The sequence below is a fragment of the Erythrolamprus reginae genome, chromosome 5 (genome assembly GCF_031021105.1).
Source record: "Erythrolamprus reginae isolate rEryReg1 chromosome 5, rEryReg1.hap1, whole genome shotgun sequence".
In the NCBI taxonomy this organism is placed as follows: Eukaryota; Metazoa; Chordata; class Lepidosauria; order Squamata; family Dipsadidae; genus Erythrolamprus; species Erythrolamprus reginae.
The window spans coordinates 54,118,940-54,145,223 of record NC_091954.1 but is presented as its reverse complement, the minus strand read 5'-3'; the positions used below and the strand labels follow the sequence as shown (position 1 = coordinate 54,145,223).

Below are 26,284 nucleotides of genomic sequence, written 5' to 3'. Positions count from 1 at the left end.
ATGTTTTGTGTGGCATTACCTATGAAAAGTGACCAGAAAAGTCATGATGCAAAGGTAAGAGGAACCCAATTAAACATATTTTTAAAATCAGGTTACAGACAAGGTTTGGTAATTATTACAACAGGAACATTAGTTACAATGGTGGAGATATTCTCCTTGCCACAACTGCCACATTTAACCCCCAACTAGGCTTATTCTGTTTTCCTTTCTAAAGACCATTCTGTGCCATGTTGGAATAGTTGCTCTTGTTTCATAAATTCTTTGAGGGTGGAGGGGAGGACCCTAATGCATATGTATAAACAATGAATATAGAAACATAAGCACTTAATGCTTGAAGTGCAGTTGCCAAATATAATAAGCATCCAACGGCTCATTGATAAAATAATGCAAGGAGAGTTATTATTGATTATCTAAAAGCTTTTCTGCATTCAAAGAAAGAGCTTCCTAACTTTGGTGATCCAAGAAACTGCGGCCACTATAATTCTGCACTTATCTGTAGGATTTATTGAATTGCATTTGTCTACAAAGCATTGTTCTCCCGACTTTAAAGAACGTTTTCAGAATAGCACATCTTTATACAATAAAACAAACAAAAAACCTTTTAAAATAAATCTAGACTTTATTAATATGGTGGGTGACAATAGAGGCATTTAACAACAACATCTGTGAGCCAATAAACAAGTTCAGAGAGCACCAAGTAATAATAATAATAATAATAATAATAATAATAATAATAATAATAATAATAATAATTTATTAGATTTGTATGCCGCTCCTCTCCGAAGACTTGGGGTGGCATACAAATGACTGAAGATTTGGACATGGCCATGCTGCTAGCAATAAGGGTTTGCTTCACTATCTCAAAAACCTATAGTCTTGTCATGTCTAATTTTTTGATCTTGGAATGCTGAATGAAGATATATGCAGCTGACATTTAAGACTATTTGAATATACAATAATGGGGTAAACTACTGAGGATTGTTGCACTCAAATTATGGAATACTTTATCCTATGAAATATATATGGCTCTGCAATACATCCTACAAAACATTGCTCTGCGCTACATTCTATAATATCTTGAATTTCCAAAGACCTACGCAAGGGTCCTCTTCGTAGATTTCAGTTCAGCATTCAATACCATCATACCGGACATTCTTCTAACTAAACTAAAACAGCTAGCGGTACCTGAACACACTTGTAAGTGGATCACAAGCTTCCTAACAGTCAAGAAGCAGCATGTGAAGCTAGGCAAAATCACATCAGGTACATTTACAATTAGCACAGGGGCCCCACCACGCAGTGCTCTCACCACTTCTCTCTCTATAACAGTTACTGCATCTCAAACAATCCATCTGTTAAACTACTGATGTTTGCAGATGATACAACATGATTGGTCTCATTCACTCTACTAAACAAATAATTCCATCACCACTGTCAAACTATTCACTAAGTCTGCATTACTATTACTATTAATGTTCTAATTGTTCCTATCCCCCATCTCCTCCCACTTATGATTGTCTGACTGTAACTTCTTGCTTTATCCTTACAATTTATATTAATATTGATTGCTTCATGATTGTTTATTTGTACCATATGACAATCATTAAGTGTTGTAACTCAAGATTCTTGTTAAATGTATATTTTCTTTTATGTACACTGAGAGAATATGCACCAAAGACAAATTCCTTGTGAGTCCAATCACACTTGGCCAATAAAAAATTCTATTCTGTTTTATTCTATTTTACAGTTGGTTATGATTGTTTTCTATTGTTTCTTGAAATTAATCTAGTTCTGGTTCTTTTATAACATGGTAGGCAATACTTTTGTAAATTAAGTTTCAATCACCCAGGCCCAAAATATCTTAAAATATTAACTCATGGAATTGGACCAAATTTTATTAAAACTGAGATGTTTTGTTATTCCTCCAAGTAACTTCTTCAATCAAAATGAAAATCTGGATGGGCAGAGAGTCATGCTGCAGTCTTTATGGCAAGAGTTGGTTCTTTGCAACAACTATCTGACTCTCTGCCTATTAAAATATTCATTTTAACTAAAGAAATAACTTGTATGATAAACAAAACATCTCAGTTTTAATAATCTTTAGTTCAATTCCCATGATTTAACCTTTTAAAGTAACATGTTAGTGTTTCAGTTTTAACTATCAATCCAGGTTGTTTATAATTGTTTCATGATGTTGCTTTTATGATTTTTGCTCATAATTAGAAAATTTTGTAAGCTAAACTTTGAATTTGTAAACAGTTTCATATTTTTTGTTTGAGAATGTAGCTGCAATGTACTTTTGAGCATTTCTTTTGCCATATGGAGTCCTCAAAATTTAAATAACAGTCCTCATCTGATTGGATGAGGTCAACCCATCCTTGATTATAGTTCTACCCTACGAGAAGAAGCGTATCGGGTAAGACCGATGCCCCTTTTCTCATAGTAGACCATTTTCCTTTCGTAGCTGAGATGGAGGAACATGGCTCAAAGCTGGTGATCAAAAAGTGGGGTTAGATCTTATTGTGTCCAATATGTTGCACATAGTGTGATTCAGCTAGGTGTCGATTGACTGGGCAAAAATGTTCTGCTGTTGAAAAGATGAGTTCAAGAGTTGATGATTGCAAGATAGAAGCCTAGAAACCCCAGGTAGAATCACACAGCTTTTTCAGGATGCTATTTCTTGCTCATGTTTTGTCTGGGAACTGTTCTGTTGAGATAAACCCCTGGGTATTATGGGAATTTGTTATGAGTAAGAAGAGTATTCTCATACTGTACCCTTAGTTCATGTGAGCCATCTTGCTGTTGAGGTGAAAGCATGTTACTACAGACTTACTTCAGTTTGGCTTAAGTCTCCATTTGCAAAAATGCTGCCCTAAGAGAGCTAGGTCAGCTGTCAGTATATTCCATGGATTCACTCTATATGGCTAATGTCCAATCATCTGCATACCCAAATTTTCTGGAATGAGTTTCTTCTCATTAGTAATATTGCTTCCCATAATTACACAGAACCTCCTATTAGTGAACATGCTATATATGAACCAAGTGATTTTGTTGTAGGGTAGTACTCAAAAGAGTTTGTAGGTGACACCTAGTCTCCAAAAAGTGTTGTGTGCTGCAGTTAAGTTCACAAAAGCAAAGAAGTTTTAAGTTCTTTTTGAAATCCTTCTTCTATGTATGTAATTATTGAGAGAACCTGATCTGTATAACTATGGTTATAGCAGAAGACTGCTTGCTCAACAAACATATTTTGTTGGCAATGTCGGCCTGCGGGGCCTAAGGGAAGAGCCTTCTCTGTGACAGCCCCAGTCCACTGGAACGAACTCCATCCAGAGATAGTACCGCAGAGGGATCCTAGTCTTTCATAAAGCTCTGAAGACCTATGTCTGCCGGCGGACATACGATTTCAGAAATAGAGTGGTCAACGCCTGAAATCCACTACCGGACTCTGTTGTTTCTTCCCCCAATCCCAAAATCTTCAACCTTACATTTTCTCCAATAGACCTCTCCCCTTTTCTAAGATGTCTGTAAGGGGCGTGCATAAGTGCACCTTTGTGCCTAACGTTCCTGTCGTAATGTCTTTTTTATCTTTTCTATCTCTACTTTATACTTATATCATGTTAAACATACTACAATACAATACTATATTTGTATGACAAATAAATAAATAAATAAAATAAAATGTTTCCACATGTTTCTCAGTACATAGTAAGAATTCTGGCTAAACTGAATTGTGCTTTAGGAATAGGCTGGGATACATCAGTAAATTAATTACAAAAATAAAGGACAGCTCTTATATATTTTTCTTGCTTGCGAAACTCCTATAAAGTTGGGGAAAAGACAAGTTATGTTTTTTTCCTCTTTCGCCCAACAGTACATTTGAGAGTAATTTTATACAAAGAACACATTCAAACTCATGTATATTTAGGATACAGATGTTTTGCATAGAGCAAATGCCTCAAACGTGCACTGGTACCAGAGAAGAACAGGAAGATAGGATAGTTAGTAAAATATTAAGTCTAGTAGCTTTCTTGGGGGGGAAAAATATTTTGCATCTACATTCCTTGGGGAATACCCCGAATTGTACCAAGATCCATTACCTGCTTATATGGACTCATTACTGTTCTCTGCTATTTCCCTTCTCTTACTGGAAATTTTGCTTTGGCCGTTGCCAAAGGGCAGGGCATTGCAAATGATATAGCTCTACAAACAAATAGCCTCTTCCTTCAACTATCAGACGGCGATAACCCTTGATGCGTATAGTCGCTCACCATATGCTTGCATTACAGCACTTGAGAAAAAAAAATCAATATTGCTTCTGCACAATGTATTAGCATCTGACAGACAGTTGTTTTAAAACACAGTTGGTTGCAATCTCTATCTGGGTTCCTTGGATATTTTAAAAATAACCCCAGCTATAAAATGAGGAGCTCTTATCTATGAAACAGAAGTAGGCACAGGTTTCGGTTGGTCAAACAAGACGCTCTACTTGAGTTCCAGAGATGTTTTCTCTTTGTTCATGAAGCCTTCCACTTGGTCTTGTTGATGCAAAGTTTTGTGAAGATGAAGTCAAGAGCATCTCCTTCACAGCCAAATGAAAGGACCTGCTGTCAGTTATTCTGGGCTATCTTTCCCCATGCTTCCTTCATTTGTTCTTTGGTGGTCTATGCTCTCCTGGGAGCTTTCATGTTTTCTCGTGTGGAAGGCTGCAGAGAGAGCCATGAAAGTGAAGCATACAGGAACTTCATGCTGAAACTATGGAATCTTTCCAAAGATTTGTCAGGTAAGGGTTTGCAATGTTAGCAGAGGAGGCAACCGAGTTAATTGCACCCAATAATTCCTCATTCTCTTCATGTTTTGAATATTTAAATACATTTGGGAGTCTGAGTTTCTGTGGCATTAATTTTTTCTTGCTTAAGTTGAAAGGGTTTCTTAGTTCTTCAGGGAGATTTACCCTGCTCCCCCCAATATCATTCCCATGCTTTTCATGATTTGTGGGGATGTGAAACATAGCTATAAAACAAAGCATGACTTAGAAATTTACTGTAACATATATTGTCCTTAGCATTTACAAAAAGTAGATCATAACTGCTTTAATCCTAAAGCATTCCTTAAACCTTCACTAGACTCTGGGGATAATGGAACGACTTCAGCATTCACATTTGTCAGGAAATTGAATCTAAGTGTACTCATTGTTGAAAGAGGTACTGCAAGAGAAATGAACATGCCAAGAATGTTTTCAAGATTGATCTACTTTTTAAACGTTCAGTAACAATATTTTTGTGTGATTTTTCTTAGTAGGGCTAAATGAATCTGGGTTTTTTTTCTTAACATTCCTTCAACATTTTCTCAATGTCACCAGCTATTACTCTGAGAAAGAAGTTAATCTGTAAAGCAGATTAAAGTTTTCTTGTTAATGCCAGAGGCTAATTCTGCAGCATATATGACCAAATGAACTGTACATTTCTCTTAATGTTGAGTATGCTGTAGTGTTTCCCAAACTTGGTAACTTAAAGATATCTGGACTTCAACTCCCAGAATTTCCCAGCCAGCATTCGCTGTAGAGAGTAGCCACATTCAAAAACTAAAGAGGAAGGCTGCAAAATTAAAGGGAGGTGTTTCCTTATACTTATGTGTGTGTTTAAATAAGCCGCCTCCCAAGTTTCATTGCCGCAACATGTCATAGTTCTATGGATGTAACACAGCAGTGGTCTGTAGCCTTTAATTTTCCATTTACCAATCACAGCATCTCGCTTACTTATTAACAGATAATGAGACCAACAATGGAATATTTACAAACAGAACACGTGATCTGATCAACGAAATAGACTTTTCGTGGTTTACTGATCCTTCACATCAATGGTCCTTTCTTGGGTCTCTCTTTTTCTGCTGCACTGTCTTCACCACAGTAGGTCAGTATGATTTGTATGAAGTCTTTTGCAATAAATGTACTTGGTCTAACCAAAGGTAAAACAGAAAAAGTGTCAATGAAATTCAGAGCCTTTTAAAGCCAGCACATGTGATTGAAGGCCTTAGATCAGGGGTCCCCAAACTTTTTACACAGGGGCCAGTTCACTGTCCCTCGGACTGTTGGAGGGCCGGATTATAAAAAAAACTATGAACAAATCCCTATTCACGCTGCACATACCTTATTTAAAAGTAAAAAACAAAATGGGAACGTACTATTTAGAGGGGGGGGGGAAGTTTGAAATTCATATATGTTTATGTTTTGTTTTTAATTTTCTTTTGTTAACATCAGATTGGCTATACAAGGTTTCCTTGGCTTATAGAAAAATGTATAAAGAAAGAAGGAAGCACTTTGGCATAATGGTTAATAAGTTAGAAATATAATTGGTGGTGTACTTTTTTGAGGAGGGAATTTAATTAAAAGAAAATGAATGTAACTGGATGACAAAATTAGAAAAAAGCCTTTTGCAACTTTTTTGATGATTGATATTAGTTACTAACAAAATACCGCATTTTATTCATGGAAAATTAGATGTGCTCCTGTCACTCACCCGCGGGCCGGATAAATGACCTTAGCGGGCCGCATGTGGCCCGTGGGCCATAGTTTGGGGACCGCTGCCTTAGATTATTTAAATAACAACAGTTACTTAGACCTCTGCAACTGTCTTTCACTTCACAGTTATGTGGAAGTAACCCCCGCTAAATACAGGGGGATTTATTTTTGAGTGTGTACTATAATTGCTACAGTAACAAAGACCTTCTAGAAAATATCATCAATGGACATGAAGCTTCATGAATTTAATATCCCACTCAAAAATGTTTTACTGATGATGCCAGAATCCTAAATCATGTAAAAATATTTTGTCCAAATAGTGTGTTTTATTTTGTCCAATAGAACATATTGCTGAACATATTGGCAATGAGTCTGATGAAGGGTCTAGTACAGCAATGACGAACCTACGGCACAGGTGCCAAAGGTGGCACGCAGGGCCATATCTGCTGGCACATGAGCATTGCCCTAGCTCAGTTCCAACATGCATTTTTACCCTCCCCCAGCTCCAGGAAAGCCTTTGGAGCCTGGGGAGGGCAAATCACGACCCAACTGGGCCCACCAGAAATTGGGAAACAGGCTGTTTCCAGCCTCCAGAGGGCCTCGAGCTGCATTCACCCTCCTTAGGCATTGAATTAGATTAGATTAGATTTATTGGATTTATATGCCTCCCCTCTCCGCAGACTCGGGGCGGCTCACAACAATGGTAAAAAACAGTACATAGTAACAAATCTAATATTTAAAAATCTAAATTACAGTTTTAGATTAAAAAGTCCAAAAAAGAAACCCCAATATATAAAAAACAACAACACACAATCGAATCATACACAAAAACTACATGGGAAAGGGAGAGATGTTTCAATTCCCCCATGCCTGACGGCAGAGGTGAGTTTTAAGGAGTTTATGAAAGGCAAGGAGGGTGGGGGCAATCCTAATCTCTGGGGGGAGCTGGTTCCAGAGAGTCGGAGCCACCACGGAGAAGGCTCTTCCCCTGGGTCCCGCCAGACGACATTGTTTAGTCAATGGGACGCGGAGAAGGCCAACTCTGTGGGACCTAACCGGTCGCTGGGATTCGTGCGGCAGAAGGCGGTCCTGGAGATATCCTGGTCCGATGCCATGAAGGGCTTTATAGGTCATAACCCACACTTTGAATTGTGACCGGAAACTGATTGGCAACCAAGGCAGACTGCGGAGTGTTGGAGTAACACTCCAACTGAATTATGGGTGTGGGAACTCATGCATGGGCAATAGCATGCATGCATGCTCTTTTGGCACCCGAGGAAAAAAAGGTTAGCCATCACTGGTCTAGCACATACATGCTTGTTCTTTTATTCATATTATGCATCCATTTGCATTTCCTTGAAGATCTAAAGAATTGCATTTATGATTGGGATACTCAATAAACAAGGTTAGGTTCTCCAAGTGAATGTAATCCATCTGAAGACCTAAGTGTTCAATACAGGTCATTCAAGGAAATACACTTTCACACTTATATTGGTTCCATAAACAGGCTTTCCTGTTTTGCATTGCATCTCCCTTCAAATACTGTATGTCTTGAGAAGCCCGACAACAGTCATAACTATAGGCCAGACTATTTATGGGACCATCTCTTTCCGCACCTCCCCCCCCCCCCGAGACCAATAAGAGCACACAGAGTTGGCCTCCTCCAGGTCCCATTGATTAAGCAATGCAGGTTGGTGGGGCCGTGAGGGAGGGCTTTCTCTGTTGCTGCCCCAGCTCTATGGAATCAACGCCCCCTCCCCGACGTTCATACTACTCACACCCTACTGGCCTTCTATAAGGCCATGAGGACCTGGCTTTGCTAGCAGGCCTGGGCGCCAGATATTTAACAACTATCATGGCCAAATCAAATGAATGGTATGTGAAAAATACTGAAGCTGGAGTCAGTTTAAAGGAAAGTTTATTCATCGCATAGCAGAAACAGAGTTGCTATACTAGTTGTAACCCAGGCGCGAACTGCAACAGTATCAGCTTTTCTGGCTTTTATACATTATTTCTTCCCGCTCAAAATAACTGACGCGCATTTGAATTTCCCGGGCATTTTAAACCAATCACCATTCAACAATCTATGACTCAACTATTTACATCATGCTAATGAATATTCAACAGTATGCATGTATGCTGTCTGGATAGTCTAACTACAGGTTTTAATTAGGGTTTTATAGTTTTAGACTGTACATTTGACTTCTTTTTATTGTTTTTGTATTTTATATTGTTGTAAACCCACCTGAGTCCTTCGGGATTTGGTGGCATAAAAGTTGAATTAAATAACTTAACTGTTGGATTACAACAGTTTGTGACAACTAATACAGATGACTGTTTCCTGATACAATAGATATGACTATTGCAGCATTCTCCATGATCATGTGATCAAAATTCAGAAACTTGGCAACTGGTATGTGCTTACGATGATTTCAGTGTCCCAGTGTTGTGTGAATACCTTTTGTAACCTTCTGACAAGCAACTTCAATGAGGAAAGCAGATTCACTTAATAATTGTGTTGCTAACTTAACAACTGCAGCAATTCACTTAACAACTGTGGTAAGAAAGGTCATAAAATTAAACAAAACATATTTAACTGCTGTTTTGCTTAACAATGGAAATATTGGGCTCAATTGTGATCATAAGTCAAGTTGTATTTCTTTTTATGTACTTACTGTGTAAAAACAAGTCATCAGATAAAATCATACATACTAATATGGATATTGTTCTGCTTGGGCCTACTTGGATTGGAACAAAGGGAGAATCCATGCACAGAGATTTTAAATCAAACACTTTTATAGGTAAAACAGGATTTATACAAGCAAAGCCAGGTGTTTCAGTCCATGTTGGCATCTTTCCAAGTTAAATTGGCTAAGAGATAAGAAAAGGGCTGCAGTCCAAGAATCAAATCTAAATAAAACATTCCTCAGTGAGATAAAATTGTGGCTGCATTCTGGACTAGCTGTGGTCTCCAAATGCTCTTCAGGGGCAGCCCCATCTAGACCATGTTGTAATAATCTAACTGTGAGGTGATAGGCCTTGAGTGATCATGAGAACAGCTGCATGACCCAAGTATGGTTGCAATTGGTGCACTAGGCGAACCTGGACTCTCTCAATTGTATTGATATCTGGTATGCAGTGCCGATTCCAAGCATCTGCTAAGTACTCTTTCAGTAAAATAATATTTTCTCATGTTGCTTCTGATCTTTGCCCCAACTAACCTCAGACTGTGCACCCTTGTTCTTGTGTTCACTTTCCTATTAAAAAACGTCTCTCCTGAACCTTATTTAACCCTTTAACATATTTAAATGTTTCAATCATATCCCCCCTTTTCCTTCTGTCCTCCAGACTATACAGATTGAGTTCATTAAGTCTTTCCTGATACGTTTCATGCTTAAGATCTTCCACCATTTTTGAAGCCCATCTTTGGACATGTTCAATTTTGTCAATATCTTTTTGTAGGTGAGGTCTCCAGAACTGAACACAGTATTCCAAATGTGGTCTCACCAGTGCTCTATACCAGTGTTTCCCAACCTTGGCCACTTGAATATATTTGGACTTCAACTCCCAGAATTCCCCAGCCAGCGAGGTTTTTTTTTTAAATAAATTTTTTAATTAAATTTTATCACAACAAACAAACAAAAAATCTTAAAGAAAAAGTGCCCAACACCAATAACCCCTCCACCATTTAGGGGGTTCAGTTATTTACCGTAAATTTCAATTTCTTCCTTGGCTCCGGTTTACATTTCTTTACATACAAAGAGTGATTGAAGTTTATTTTTCACATTGTCGTCATATATTCTACGTAAGATATAATCTTTCACCTTATTCCATCGTGCCATCAGCTTCTCCAATTTATTTTCATCACAATTAATTGATCTTGATTCCGTAATCTCGAAGTGAATGTGGTCCACCATGTACCAGTACCAATTCTGGATTGTCCATTTATTACTGTCCTTCCACCCTAATACCACTACTGCTTGTGCACTTTCCAAAGCTGCTGTTTTGATTTCTCTAAATTCTCGTAATTCCCTATGTTTAACTAGTGTTGCTAATTCTTTCGTGATTATCCAATTAATGTTTAGCATATTGTTAATTTCATTCTGTATTTCCTTCCAAAATTTTTGAACTTCAGCACATTCCCAGAGCATATGCATAAAAACTCCTTTTATTTGGCAACCATGCCAACAGTTTCCTTTTCCTTTCCTCTGGAAGTGTGCTAGTTTTACTGGCGTGAAGTACCATTTATGTAAATTTTTCCTTCTCATCTCTCTAATTCTTGTGTTCTTTATCTTATATATATTTTCTACTACTTCTTCCATCTCGTTTTCATTGATCTGTAATTCGTTTTGCCAGTATCTTGTTAGGCCTTTAATCACTTCCTCTTCCACTTGTAATAACATGCTATAAATCTTACTAGCCTGTCCTTTTGAATCATTAATCTTTTCTTTCAGTATTTTCTCTAGACAGTTTTCTTCTCTCAGAAATGCTTCTTTAATCTCAATTTTATTCAAATATTTGCATATTGCATTAATCTGCAACCATTTTTGTTGGCCCAACCACCATTCGAGGCGAGTTCTGTTAACTCTTCCATCTGTTTCATATAATTGTTCTATTCTCATTATGCCTTTATCGTTTAATTCCTTTATAACTCTATCTAGATTAACGTCATTGTTTATGTTCAAAACATGCAACGTTGATAATTTTGAGTTCCTATTTGCTAATTTCCCTTGCCATTTCGACCAAATATCTTTCAAAGGATCGGCTAATCTATTAATTTCTATTTTACTCCATTTTTTAAATAAAATCTCTTTGTTTTTAACATTGTTAATCTCCTTTTCAAGTTTCACCCACTTCTTTTCTGTCAATAATTGTAATTCCATTAATCTTTCTATTTGAAATGCATCTCTATATAGTTCTAAATTTGGGTACCCCCATCCTCCATCTTTTTCTCTGGCAATCAGCCATCGTTTCCTTGTTCTAGGTTTTTTATTTCTTTCAATCCAATAGTTCATTTTAGTGTCCCATTCCCTTAGTTTTACTCCTGGGAAGGTACCTGGTAAGACTTGGAATAAGTACATCATTTTTGGAATAATCATCATTTTAAGAGCTCTTATTTTGGCCATTTTTCTCAAACTTTTATCTTTCCACTTTTTAATTTGCTTTTGCATTTTTTTCCATATTAAATTGTAATTTGCCTCAGCAATTTTGTTTGGGTTTTTAAATAACCAAATTCCTAAATATTTCATTTTTTTACATCCTAATTTCAATCCTGAAATTTTTCGTATCTCGATTTGCTCTTTGGGACCTGTGTTCAAACAGAATATTTCTGATTTCTCAATATTAATTGAGAGACCTGATTGGTCTTTAAATTCCTGAAGTACCACCATGAATTTTCGCATCATTTCAATGGGGGTTTCAGACAATATTATGGCATTGTCTGCAATTGTATTTGACTCAAACAATAAACAAAAAATATGGAGATACAATCCTCTTGTGTCAGGAAGAGAAGAAAATAAATTGAAACTCCAAAAAGAATTGATTGAATATTTTAAAATAAATGATATGGGAAATATGAAGCAATCAATAATTTGGGATGCACATAAGGCCTTTATGAGAGGGAATTGTATCAGTACCGAAATTTATATTAAAAAAAATGTGAGACAGAAAGGAAAAAGTTAATTAAAGACATTGAATTAACTCAAGAAAGATTGAAAATTACAAGAAATAGGGAGTGGAATAATTTACTAAAAATTAAAAAACAACAACTGAGACTTATGGATCAACAAATATGGAATAATATGAGATTGATTGTAAAGCAGAAAATTTTGGGATGGGGCAATAAATCAATGAAACAAATGGCAAATTATTTTTTAAAAAGAAAAGAAAAATCTTGTATAGTTGCATTAAGGGACAAAAAAGGTGTTATAAAACGTAGTAACGATGAATTGCAAAAAATAATGAAAGAGTTTTATGAAGAGTTATATAAAAAAGATCAGATTACTCTGCAAAAGATAGAGACTAAGGAGAAACTAACTGATGAAGACAAACAAATGTTAAATGGGACAATAACAAATGATGAAATTATTAGAATTGTTAATGGATTGAAACCTGCCAAAGCTCCAGGCCCGGACGGACTTACGAGGGAATACTATAAGACTTTTGTGACTCAATTATTACCTCATTTGGGGAAACTATTTAATAACATACTTCAAACCTTCAATATTCCACAGTCATGGAAGACATCCGAGATCATTACTATTCCAAAACCAGATCGTGATTTGTTAGATCCTATCGCCCCATCAGTTTACTAAACCAGGACTACAAAATATTTATGAAAATTATAGCAAATAGGATTGAGAGTATCTTACCAAAAATAATTGATGAAGACCAATATGGATTTGTTAAAGGAAGAAAGATTCATGAACCAATTAGAAATGTTGTAAATGTGTTACACCATGCTACCACTACCAAAAAGAAATCATGTGTCTTGAAGTTAGATGTGTACAAAGCATTCGACAAAGTTAATCATAATTACCTGTTTCAACTTTGTAAGGAATTAAATATGGGAGAAAATTTCTGTCAAATTATAAAAGAAATCTATAAGGATAATATGGCCTATATTAGGGTAAATGGAAATAGAACAGAGAAAATCAATATCCAAAATGGAACTAAGCAGGGGTGTCCACTTTCCCCCATCTTGCTTGCAATGGCAATTGAGGTTCTAGCAAATAAAATTAGAAATGATAAGGATTGGAAGGGTTACCGAATTGGGAAACTCGAATTGAAATTAAATCCCCAGCCAGCGAGTTGAAGTCCAGATTTCTTCAAGTGGCCAAGGTTGGGAAACGCTGCTCTATACAGCGGGATCACAATCTCCCTCTTCCTGCTTGTTAAACTTCTAGCTATGCAGCCAAGCATTCTACTTGTTTTCCTTACCGCCTGACTGCACAGTTCACTCACTATTCATCATCAGCAAAGAGGACCCTTGTGATATGATCACAGAGGTTATTTATGTAAAGTATGAATAGTGTTGGTCCTAGAACACTGCCTTGAGGGACACCACTGTTGACAGATGCAGGATTCGATAGGGCACTCCCTATTTTAACCACTTGTTGTCTGTTTGACAAAAATGCAGCTATCCAGTCATGAAGGGGATCTGATTTGTCATAGGATTTGAGTTTCAGAAGAAGTTTGACATATACCACTGAATCAAAAGATTTACAGAAGTCTATGTAAATTGCATCTATTATTTTACTTCTTGGCTACAGTAAACTAAAAGGATTACAAGCTAAATCTGTCAATAGGAACATATAACCTTCTGCATCCATTTTAAAGTTTCAGACTAAATGTTCTGTTGAGCTTTCTGGTAGAATCCTCCCAAAAATGCACAGATACAATTTCAGACACACACACGTTTGAAAATTCAAAACAATGTTCTTTATACCGAAAATGCAAATAAACAGAGCACTCTTTTTGTATAGCAAAGAGCACTTGTCTCCAAACAAATTGGTAATTTGTACAAGTTCCTTATCAGTTCTGTGATACTTAGCTTGCAGCTGTGAGGCAATTCACAGCCCTTCTTCTTTCACAAAGTGAAACACACTTTGCTCTGGGTTAGTTTCAAAGTGGGGAAAAATCAGCACACAAAAGGTCAAAGTCAGCAAAGTATGCACGAAACACAACAATCAGATAATCCTCCACAATGGCCAAACCCACAGACTGCTATTTATAGCAGCCTCACTAATTACCACAGCCCCACCCAACCACAGGTGGCCTCATTTTCTTTGATAATAATCTCTCAGTTGTTGTTCTTTGATAATAATCTCTCAGTTGTTGTTGCTTTCCGCATGCGTGGCTGTATCATTAACTCTTGTTCTGAATCCAAGGAGGAGCTAGATAATTGAACTCCTTCTGAGCTGTCTGCCACACTCTCCTCCTCCCTGTCATTCATGTCTTCTTGGTCAGAGGAGCCTTCGTCATCAGATTCCACTGGGGGGGGGCAAAACAGGCCTGCAGCATGTGGATGTCTCCCCCACATCCACAGTCCTTGGGGCAGGAGCTGGGGCAGAGCTAACCACAACACTAAAGTGTTAAATCTACTATTTGGTGCCCAATTCTAACCCTATTCTGATCATTTCCATTTTAAACAACTCAATCCCAATTCATCAGGACCTTATTGTGAGTCCTGTTTAATGTGCTTCCTTGGCTAGAACTTGGATAGCCTTTCAGAGCAATTTGAAGGAGAATAATTTAGGGCACATTTCTGACTCAGCTTACTTTGGTGATATGCTTCCTTCCATTGAAGGAAAGGAACAGCTAATAATCTGTTCTCCTGTGGCTTTTTATCCTCATTCTTAATGTATTTTGGAATAGACAAGACTTGTAAGGAAAGAAATAAAAAATTCTTGTACAGAATTGCAGGTCCAAAATCATATTTCCCAAGTATCCCTATAGAATTACTTTTCCCTTGCCTAAAAAAATAAAAAAAGGTTACACATCAGTTAGTAATATTTATCTTTAAAATATAGGGAAGAAATGTAATAACAATCCAGTCTAGAGCATTTCTGTTCCAATTTAACAATTGAATCAATAGGCCAGTTTTAACCTCACTTCTCCATCTACGCAGTTCTCATAATTTTACTTGTTACTGATTGACCATGCTGATCCAAAATGAAAGTTATTTTGTTTTCTGCTTATTGGCTTTTCCATTAAAATTTCCAAAATTGAGCAGTAAAATTTTATTCAGTTGCTATTGTTATGAGAAGGCTTGGTGTTTGATTATTAGGAATAGATTAGATTAGATTAGATTTATTGGATTTATACGCCGCCCCTCTCCGCAAACTCGGGGCAGCTCACAACAATAATAAAAACAGTACATAATAACAAATCCAATGCCCACCAATCTAATTACAATTTAAAATTAATAAATTCATAAAACAGTCCCAATATATATAAAAAACAGGCACACAGTCAATCAGTCAAATGGCAAAACAACATGGGCAAGGGGGAGATGTTTTAGTTCCCCCATGCCTGACGGCAGAGGTGGGTCTTAAGGAGTTTACGAAAGGCAGGGAGGGTGGGGGCAATCCTAATCTCAGGGGGGAGCTGGTTCCAGAGGGTCGGCCCCCCCACAGAGAAGGCTCTTCCCCTGGGTCCCGCCAGATGGCATTGTTTAGTCGATGGGACCCGAAGAAGGCTGACTCTGTGGGACCTAACCGGTCGCCGGGATTCGTGCGGCAGGAGGGGGTCCTGAAGATATTCTGGTCCGGTGCCATGATGGGCTTTATAGGTCATAACCAACACTTTGAATTGTGACCCGAAACTGATCGGCAACCAATGCAGACTGCGGAGTGTTGGAGTAATATGGGCATACTTAGAGAAGCCCATAATTGCTCTCGCAGCTGCATTCTGCACGATCTGAAGTTTCCGAACACATTTCAAAGGTAGCCCCATGTAGAGAGTGTTACAGTAGTCGAGCCTCGAGGTGATGAGGGCATGAGTGACTGTGAGCAATGTTTCCCGGTCCAAATAGGGCCGCAACTGGTGCACCAGGCGAACCTGGGCAAACGCCCCCCTCGCCACAGCTGAAAGGATGGTTAAGAGCACCATCGATGATTAGATAGATGATAGGTAGATAATAGCTAGCTAGATAATTAGATAGATCTTCTATTTTCTCTACATATTTTCTCTATATATTTTCTATCATCTGTTTTATTATATTTGCATAACAAACTTTTAGAATATTATCACTAACATTCTATAAACAATTTCTTCTTATATAGAGATAAGTTTTTTAGGTTTTAGTTGTAAATTAATGAAGCTAACTTGATTTAACCATTAAATTTACAAACTGTGCATGTATGCTTACTATAAAAATGTAGTAATAATGATTTCTCCAATATTTTGTAGTTGACAGTGTCATATTGGTATTCAGTATTTTTAAAAAGAGATTGCATGCAATATGAATAGCCTTTTGACATTTTTTTCCCATTTGCTTTTCATTGCGAATTCAATATGTCACTGAATTTTAATGCTTTTGCTGTTTACATACTTCAGTGATCTCTTGCTTGAGATTATGTCAATATTTTGTAATTATTGTTTATAGCAATACAGAAAAAAAAAACCATTAAATGTTGATACATAATCACATAGAAATCCATGCAATAAAGCATTTGGAGTTAATGGTAAATTACATCTCTTCTTTGCATTGATTTTTCTTACAATTCTCTTCCCAAATATACAAACAACAGGATGCGGTTCTTGCGCTGAAAATAATCTTTAGTCTGCAACATCCAACTGTTAAAATTGTCATTATTATATATTATATTCAACTTTGGAAGCCAAATAAAAGCAGCATGAAATTTTAACAATTATTACTCAGGGTTGAGACTACTTGATCTGCCTCATTCCATGCCAAAGAGACATTTTAATGGACATAGTTAGGACTATTATTGTTAGTATTCTTTCAAGTGTTCTTTTATTTTCATTCAATTACACAGAGAGAGAGAGAGAGAAAGAAAGAGAGAGAGAGAAATAAAAAAACATACACACCCCAAGTAATAACCAAACTACTTATTCAATAAAGTGATCTTTAGCTATAGAAATGCTTTTATATTGATGTTTGCTTTCCTAAATAATGAGGCTGCTTGGTGAATCTGTTTCACTAAATCTGTGCAGAATATTAAATATTAAATGCATTTTGAACAAGGGAAGAAGCTGCCTTTTATCTCAGCAAACTAGCTGGCTGTCTAGTTCAGTTACATATTTTGTCTGGCAACAGCTCTTTAGGATTTCATTTAGTAGTAGAACTTTGTTTGAAAATCATCATGTATTTCAAGTCTTTTGTTATAAACAATATAATTTCTTAAGTATGGCTTTCAGCCTCATATCACTCTTTTAGCTTTTCCTATGCACTGCTGCTTATTTCTCTCTTGCTTAAGTGATTAAAAGTAATGGAAAAAATACTTACACCGCCACAATGATCCAATGGGAAAAAATCTGTATACAAATCAAAATTATGCCTCTGGATCTCACAGATGCTTGAAAAAACTTTGACCTTGCACTTCAGTCCAGACACTCAATTCTGACCACAGTGAAGATACTGGATCTGACTTCTGGCCCAACTAGTCCAGCATCCTGTTCTTAGAGTGGCCAGAATTGTACAAGGAAGTCCACTACTCGCTCAGCCAATGGCCTTCAGAGGAAGCCACACTGCCATGAAAGCTAATTGCCATTGATCCATGAACCTGAAGCTGTTTGGGGACAAGTAGCTCTGGATTAGTCTAGCAGTCAAAGAAAGCCAGTGATCATAATAGGATGCAAAGTCATTGAGTTAACTAGGAGTTAACTAGGAGTAGCCGATACTTTTGAAAATGGACAGAGGAACAATATTCTTTCGCACAACGACTGATATCCTTAGACACAAATTGCTAGTATTTGAGTAGATGCTTTGTTGAAATTTTTAGCTGGATTAAGTCCTTCTGATGGCTATGAATAAAGAACAGAAAGAAGACAGAAAGACATTTAAAGCAATTAGCTGTTCTCTCTAGCCTGAAAAATCAGCCTTGCTCAGCACTGCTTAGAGGTGAGAGCTTAACAAGACATATACATCGCCTTGGCTACAAAATTGGGTATGTGTGTGTGTCATTATAAAGGTTCCCCTATTCAGTGCAAAATTTCACCACGTTGCTTGGAATTTGCATTCTATTTTGCATAATAACACAACCCTACACAGAGTTCGTTCTCCATGAGTTTTGGGCGCCAGTTGTGATAAAGTTTATTTTGATAGAAACAGCTCTGTCCAGCTTCCTAGCAATTTGGGACAAACACATTCTATGCAAGTTTGAACTATAAAGTTAAGCCCCCTAGGCTAATCACAATCTGCTTTTTAATATTTTTTTTCAGAAAAAAATATTACTGAACTTAGGAATGTTCAAAGATCATGCAGAAAACATGTAACAGGTGAAGGTGAAAACACAGAGAAATGCCATGTTGAATATTGAATGTTATGGTGAATAAATGGTGGTTTTTCTTGCATGCCTATAAAGATTAATCATTTTTGTTAAATCAGGACTCCGGAGGTTGGTTAAACAGTATGCATTTATTGTAACCAGTAAGACAGGAAACGATCACCAACAAGTACCTTCCGAATTGAGGGCAACGGCTAACCCGTTGCCCTATTTATACTCTTAAAAACGGCGGGCTTTTCCCAACAGACAGTCATTTAACTTTCGCGGCTATTTTCCAAATAGCCGCGTCTTAACCAATCACTGAATTTCTTACAATATTTTTAAAAGAACATAACACCCCTCCCTTTTTAGAAAAAACTATGGCTACGTGTTAATCCACGTCACGTAGTCCTGCAAGCGGATTGGTGGCTTCACCGCTCTCTGTGACCTGCGCAGTTCATTTTCTTGGGAGCTGCCTGCCTGGATGGCCGGCGCTGGTGTTGCTCTGCTAAGGCTAGTTTCTGACGGGCCTGGTTGCGATGTTGCAATTGGATCTCCGCCGGCCTCCAGGGGCAACAGGCAGCCATCGCTGGAGTCCTGAACTGATTCCGGTAAGTCCTCTGTTGATTTTTCTATAGTGGGTGAAATGTCTGTGTTAACTTTAATCCGCTTGCGTAGTTGGTCAATATGACGGTGCCAGTTACGCCCATCTGCTAATACAATTATATACGTTTTTAAACCTGTTTTTTCTAATACAGTTCCTTCTTTCCACTTATCATTAGAATCATAGTCTTTTGCATAAATTAAATCCCCGTTATTAAATTGTCTATCAGTTTGTATTTTAAGTTCTTTTTGTTCGTTTTGGTAATTAGGATGAATTCGGTCTAGTTTGGAACGAAGGTTCCTGCCCATTAACAGTTCTGCTGGGCTCTTGTGCATTGAAGCTGATGGTGTTATGTGTTGAATGGTTAAAAACTCGTCAATTTGTGGTTGCCAATCTCCTAGTGGTGCTTTACTTAATGCTTCCTTTGTGGATCTAACCATTCGTTCTGCTTGTCTATTAGCTTGAGGAAAATGAGGAGGAGTGAGCACATGTTTTATGCCTTGGTCTGCAAAAAATAACTCCATTTGTCGAGCTGTCAGTTGAGGCCCATTATCAGAAACCACAATATCCGGAATGCCATGTGTGGCAAACATTTTCCTTAAGGCTTTTATAGTTGCACTGGTAGTAGTAGATGCCATGAGTTCAATTCCCAACCATTTAGAATATGCATCTACGACTAATAAAAAAGATTGGCCCCTGATTGGTCCTGCAAAGTCAATATGTATCCTGGACCAGGGCCCTCTTGGTGTTGGCCACTCTGATGGTGTGGCTTTTGGTGGGTTGGGTCTTGATTTTTGGCATGGTACACAACCACCCACCCACAACTCTATGTCCTTGTCCAATCCAGGCCACCAGAGATGACTCCTGGCTATTGTTTTCATTTTGACTATTCCTGGGTGACCTATATGTAATAGTTGCAAGGCTCGATTCTGCAATGCTTTTGGAATTATAACTCTGTCCCCCCATAAAATACAATCCTTTAATACATTGAGTTCAAGTTGCCTATTTCTATATGGCTGAAATTGTTCTGTTTGTTGTTCAGTTGGCCAACCTTTCAATACCCATTGTTTAATGTTTTTTAAAATTGGATCTTTTTGTGTGTGTTCAGCTATCTCTGATGCTGTCAATAAGGCTTGCTTATTTGTCCTGAATAAACTTCAGGAAATTCTTTCAATAAGTCATTTGGGTCAAAAGAATCACATACATTATTGACGCCTGAAATTTCAATGCCCAAAGGTTTTAACCATTTAAGTCCCAATAATGTGTGTCTAGGGCCATCGACCACAATAAGAGGTAAAAGACCTCGAAATTTCTTAAACAAGACTGGTACATTTAAGCTTCCTAACACTGGAATTTTCCGACCCTGAAAGTCACTCAAACCCGCATCCCAAGGTTCTAAATCGGTTCTTTCCACACGGGGTAAATACAATTTAAGTTTTTGCTAAGGCATTATGGAATGTCTCGAGCCCGTGTCCAACTCCATCTCACAGGGAAAACCGTTTAGGGCAGGGGTCCCCAAACTTTTTACACAGGGGGCCAGTTCACTGTCCCTCAGACTGTTGGAGGGCCGGACTATTAAAAAAACGTGTGAACAAATCCCTATGCACACTGCACATACATTATTTAAAGTAAAAAACAAAATGGGAACAAATACAATATTTAATATTTATTCTTCCTCTTTCTCTCTCTCTCCCTTTCTCTCTGTCCTTCTGTCTTTCTAGTTCTCTCTCTTTCTCTCTGTCCTCTCTCTCTCTTCTCTCTTTCTCTCACTCACTCTCTTTATATCTCTCCCTCTTTCTCTCTCCCTCTCTCTGTCTCCTCCTTTCTCTCTCTCTCCCTTTCTATCTCTCATCTTCCTTTCTCTCTCCCTCTCTATCTTTCCCTCTTTCTCTGCCCCCTCTCTCTTTCTTTCTCTCTCTATTCTCTTTCTCTCACTCACTCTCTTTCTCTCTCCCTCTTTCTCTCTACCTTTCTTTCTCTTTCTCTCTCTCCCTTTCTCTGTCCCTCTTTCTTTCTCTCTGTCCCTCTCTTTCTTTTTCTCTGTCCCTCTCTTTCTTTTTCTCTGTCCCTCTCTTTCTTCCTCTCTGTCCCTCTCTTTCTTACTCTCTGTCCTTCTTTCTTTCTCTCTGTCTCTTTCTTTCTCTCTGTCCCTCTCTTTCTTTCTCTCTGTCCCTCTTTCTTTCTCTCTGTCCCTCTCTTTCTTACTCTCTGTCCCTCTCTTTCTTACTCTCTGTCCCTCTTTCTTTCTCTCTGTCTCTTTCTTTCTCTCTGTCCCTCTCTTTCTTTCTCTCTGTCCCTCTTTCTTTCTCTCTGTCCCTCTCTTTCTTTCTCTCTCTTATCTCTGTGGGGGGGGGGGAGGCGGCTGCTTGAAAACCCCTGACCTCCATCGCCTCCCCCCCACGGCACAATGCGAGCACACCTCGCCGCTGACACAGGCGGCGGGGACTGCCCTGTCCCCCTGTCCCCCCTGCGCAAAACTACGCAGCCCCAGATCGCTCGCTTCTCCAGCCAGCAAAGCCGACTGCCCGGCTTTGCTGGCTGATGCAGGAAAGGAAAGCGTCACATTTAAAAAGCACGCCACTTTCTGGGACTGCGGCGCCGTGGTGGCCTTCAAGCGCGGCCCTTCGCGGCGCCCCACCACCCGTTCCTGCAGGAAGAGATCGGGCACTTTACCGGGAGGTGGAGGGGGCTGGGTGCCGGGGAGGGCGAAGGAGTGGACGCGCCTCTCAGCTGCAGAGCGGAACGGGGGTGGAGATCAGCGGCGGAGTCCAGCGTTGGGGGCCTGGGGCCATGCGGGACCGCTCATCCAGGCTTGCCGGTCCACACGCGCCTGGATGCACGGTCCCGCATGGCCCCAGCGCCGGACTCCGCCGCTGATCTCCCCCCCACACACAAACTTAGCCATAGTGCACTTAGCTGTGACTTTCAGTGGACAGTTTTTCAATTGCCAATCGCCTTTTCATGAATTTCGCGTCCACTCACCGTGGAGGAGGAGGGGAGGAGGAGGTGGAGAGGCAAGGGGGCGGGGAGGAAAGCGGGCCTGCAATTGGCCAATTTCTTTCTCGCCTTTAGGGAGAGGAACTGTTGCTGCTCTGCCATAGGGCAGCAACAGTTTCTCTCCCTAAAGGTGACAAAGGAAGGGGCCAATTGCAGGCCCGCTTTCCTCCCCGCCCCCTTGCCTCTCCACCTTCTCCTCGCTGAGCAGCCGACCGCGGTGAGTTGACAGGAGATTCGGGAGCTTATTTTATCGACCAGTAAAATCTTGTGAGCTTGCCACGGGCCGGTTAAAAGACCTCGTTGGGCCGCATCCGGCCCGCGGGCCGTAGTTTGGGGACCGCTGGTTTAGGGAAAGAGAGACAATTAGTTTGTTTTCCGCGGTGGGAGAATTGAAGTTTACGGAAGAGGGGCCATTACCTCTTTGGCTGAAAGAGTGGGAGTCTTCAGCTGGACGGGAAACGTTGCGAGAAAACGGCGGTCGTCTATTTCTTGGTGCAGAAAAAGATCTTGAGTTTTGTGGGTTAGCTGGAATGGGGGTGATGGCTCGGCAGACCTCTGCGATGTGGCCACGACGCTGGCATCAGCGACGGTAGGCATCTTTGAAATGGCAGCGGTAGCATGGATTATTTCCATTGCAGCCGGCGCACTTGTCCTGGCGGGGCGGCTCTTTGGTGTCGCGGTCAGAAGGTCTGTGGATTTGAAGACAGGTGTCGTCCGCTGCGCTGGGTTCCAGATGTTTGTCTTCGTTTGGGCAGTTGTGCCAGTCGGAGTCATCTGGGATGTGATGGACGGTCGGCGTTGTGCGTTTAATTTCAGCTACAGAAGTTTTGGAGATCTCGGAAGCTTTTGCAGCTTTAAGAATGTCTTGGAGTGAAGCGTCTTCGTCCACTAGATATTTCTTCTGTAGCGTGATGTTGGTTAACCCGAAGATGAGGCGGTCAACCAGTTGTTCCTCAGGATCCTTATACCTGCATTTCGGAAGAAGGGTGCGGAGACGGGTGATGAAATCGTTGGTTGATTCCCCGTCCGCTTGCCGCATCTGGGCGAATTGGTGACGGTGTACACGAACGGGAGTCGTGGGTTGATAATGTGCAGTGAGTTTTGTTTGGAGGGTTGACCATGCGACAGTTTCCAACGTGTCTGGGTCAACGAGAGTGGAAGCCAAGCTGTAGATTTCTGGACCACAGTAGCTCAAAAATATGGCTTTCTTCCTTTCGTCTTCTGCGTCGTGCAGGTTGCTCGCTTTGAGGAAAAGTCTGAATTTGGACATATAAGAAGTCCACGATTCTGACTCGGAATTGAAGAGAGGCGGTGGTGGGGCCATGGCCGAGTTCATGGCTGCGTTTGCGGGAGTTCGACCTCCTCGTCGCCACTGTTAAATCACGACTCCGGAGGTTGGTTAAACAGTATGCATTTATTGTAACCAGTAAGACAGGAAACGATCACCAACAAGTACCTTTCGAATTGAGGGCAACGGCTAACCCGTTGCCCTATTTATACTCTTAAAAACGGCGGGCTTTTCCCAACAGACAGTCATTTAACTTTTGCGGCTATTTTCCAAATAGCCGCGTCTTAACCAATCACTGAATTTCTTACAATATTTTTAAAAGAACATAACAACTTTGGCACATACTTTTTCTCTAGGGAAGAGTTTTCTGCAGGTAATTTCTACTTCTAGACTGATATTAAATAAATGCCAAGGAAGTGATATAGTAGGAGGGCCTTTACTGATGATCCAGTGACTGGGCGGATTAATATGAACAAAAATAAAACTCCATGTAAACTGTGGAAATATTTCAATATTCTGAAACAAAAACAAGGCATTTTTCCATTGTAACAAAGTTAAATGACTGATATAAAAACTGACACCTTCAAAATCAGCAAAAGAAAGCTTTTAAGTAGCTAAAACCTAAATTCCATATTACAAATGTGTATATTTAACAATATTTCTCAAAATCACCCAATGAACATATTTGGGGTTACTGAAAGCAGCTGGAGGGTTTTTCAGGCCTTAATAGAACATGACATCTTAACATTTTCCAATGAAAATTCTGATCTGCACAGCTCTTTTTGAAGAAGAAAATGCTCTAACATCTGTAATGGAAAGACAAGGAAGCAGGAGGATTTAATTATTTGCCTTCACGTTTTAAATGCAGACAATAAGTTCATTTAAAAAAATATATATGCATATTTTATTTATTTAAAACAAAGATGTATTTTCAGAAAAAATATCAATAAGTAGACAAAGAAATTTAATGAAGTTACAAAATTAATGCTCCAATATAACATTAATTTTAAAAAATCTTGAACCACTCCCTAAAGCAGCTATTATATGCATATTCTTTAGTTTTGTTCAAATTGAAATGCCATAGAAAAACAAATAACATTTAAACAGTTTTCTCTGGTTTTCTTTGGTTTCAGGTTACGGTCACATTTATCCTGTGACGAAACTTGGGAAATACTTGTGTATGGTGTATGCATTGTTTGGTATCCCTCTCATGTTCCTGGTCCTCACTGACATGGGCGATATTCTAGCAACTATATTATCCACCTCCTACAATCGAGCTCGGAAACTGCAATCAAAAGTATTAGCCAGGCTTTCTTTTAGATCTTGCTGTAAAAAAAGCATTGATTCAAAAGACGGTTCTGTTTCACTTGGGTCATCCAAAATGGTCCTTCTCGAGCCTTTGAATATTAAGGATGTGTTGAAAAATAATTCTTCCTTTAAAAAAAAGCCTGGGCAACATCAAAATGTTGAAATTTTTGAAAGGCTTATTATCAGGGAAAATTCTTTTCTTGCACCTCCAAAACTGACCAGATTTGAACGATGGAATTCATGTCCTGAATTGGACAATGGGGCAATGGTCAATCACATGATCAGCAATATTAATAATATGGGAAAAGAAGTAGAAAAGTTGGATGTACCCTTTTCACTGATGACTTTTATTGTTTTTGCATACATCTCCTGCGCTGCCGCTGTTCTTCCACGTTGGGAAAAAGCTTTAAATTTTGAGGAAGCTTTCTATTTTTGCTTTATCACCTTAACAACCATTGGTTTTGGTGATATCAAACTGCAACATCCCAACTTTTTCTTATTTCTCTCAGTTTATATAATAGTCGGCATGGAAATTGTCATAATTGCTTTCAAGCTGGGACAAGACAGGATCCTTGGTCTGTACAAGAAGATGCTTTTCTGCATTGGTCGAAAAAATCTCTCAGACAAAACAACATGAAGAACATCCATCTAGCCCAAAGAAGGCAGGCAATGTCACTTCTTGAAGGAGAGCCATGGACAGTGAATTCTACAAAGGGAATGGATGCTTGCCTTTTTCCAACTGAGAATCAGCAAGGGATGAGACAGATATCATCACCATCAATTTGGAATCTGCTGTAAACTAAGTGAACTACTACGCAGAGGAGCATAAATGTACTTGGTTTGAAAATAATTCCCCCCTTTGAGGATATGAATGTGATAGAATAATAGTGTGAACCTGGATATCTCTACTCAAGAGTAAGACCCATTAACTTCAACAAAGTTTGCTGGAAAGTAAGTCCTATTGAATTAAACAGATTTGTTCTGAATAGGTATGGGATTGCCACTAAAATTGGAAAATTAATGTTGAGAAAACCTGAAACAGCACCTGTTTCTTTTATTAACAGTGCAACTGAAAGCACCCATTACAAAGGTCTCCTTGGCATCCTTAATTGATGGAGATGCAGTTTCTTTCTAATCATACATCAACAATTATTTTAAGGAAATAGCACGAGGTAGAATTCTTAGCTGTAATTTTAAAGAGATACAACTGATCATGCATTGCATGAATTTACAAATACATTTAAAACATCTGTTCTATCAACACTTTGGCCCTTTACTATCACTTCATCCATTCATAGCATCTCTTATGAGAAGGTTGGAATTGAGATAAAAATCCTTGTCAGGTAATCATTTATGAACATACAAGAGTATATGCCTTCTTCCTGGGCTATTTATACTTATTCGATCATTCCCCATTTTACAACAATGCTCCCAAGTCAATTTTTGAGGACTTTTGAGCAATGAACAAGCCAGTTATCATTTTCTTCTTCCAGAAGAGAATAAGTCCAGGTACTGATCAACCATGGACTATCAGAAACTGGAAAGTCCACTACAAAGTGGATTAACTATCAAAAAGAGAGGTTTTGTTACACTAGTCAATTGGGGTCTTAAGAAGTCTT

General features: G+C 38.9%; 1 protein-coding gene across 1 annotated transcript; it reads left to right on the top strand.

Annotated features, from left to right (window-relative positions):
- Positions 1 to 25,302, top strand: KCNK18 (potassium two pore domain channel subfamily K member 18). Its single transcript, XM_070754214.1, has 6 exons — positions 1 to 54; positions 1,092 to 1,263; positions 4,523 to 4,780; positions 5,766 to 5,909; positions 24,491 to 24,741; positions 24,805 to 25,302. Exons 1-6 carry the CDS (start codon positions 1 to 3, stop codon positions 25,300 to 25,302), a joined length of 1,377 nt encoding a protein of 458 aa, XP_070610315.1.
- The last annotated feature ends 982 nt before the right edge of the window (positions 25,303 to 26,284 follow it).

Coding starts and splice junctions, on each gene's coding strand:
- KCNK18 (XM_070754214.1), top strand. CDS start 1: ATGTTTTGTGTGGCATTACCTATGAAAAGTGACCAGAAAAGTCATGAT. Junction 55..1,091: donor AGAAAAGTCATGATGCAAAG/GTAAGAGGAACC, acceptor GAATTTCCAAAG/ACCTACGCAAGGGTCCTCTT. Junction 1,264..4,522: donor GCTAGGCAAAATCACATCAG/GTACATTTACAA, acceptor TTGTTCATGAAG/CCTTCCACTTGGTCTTGTTG.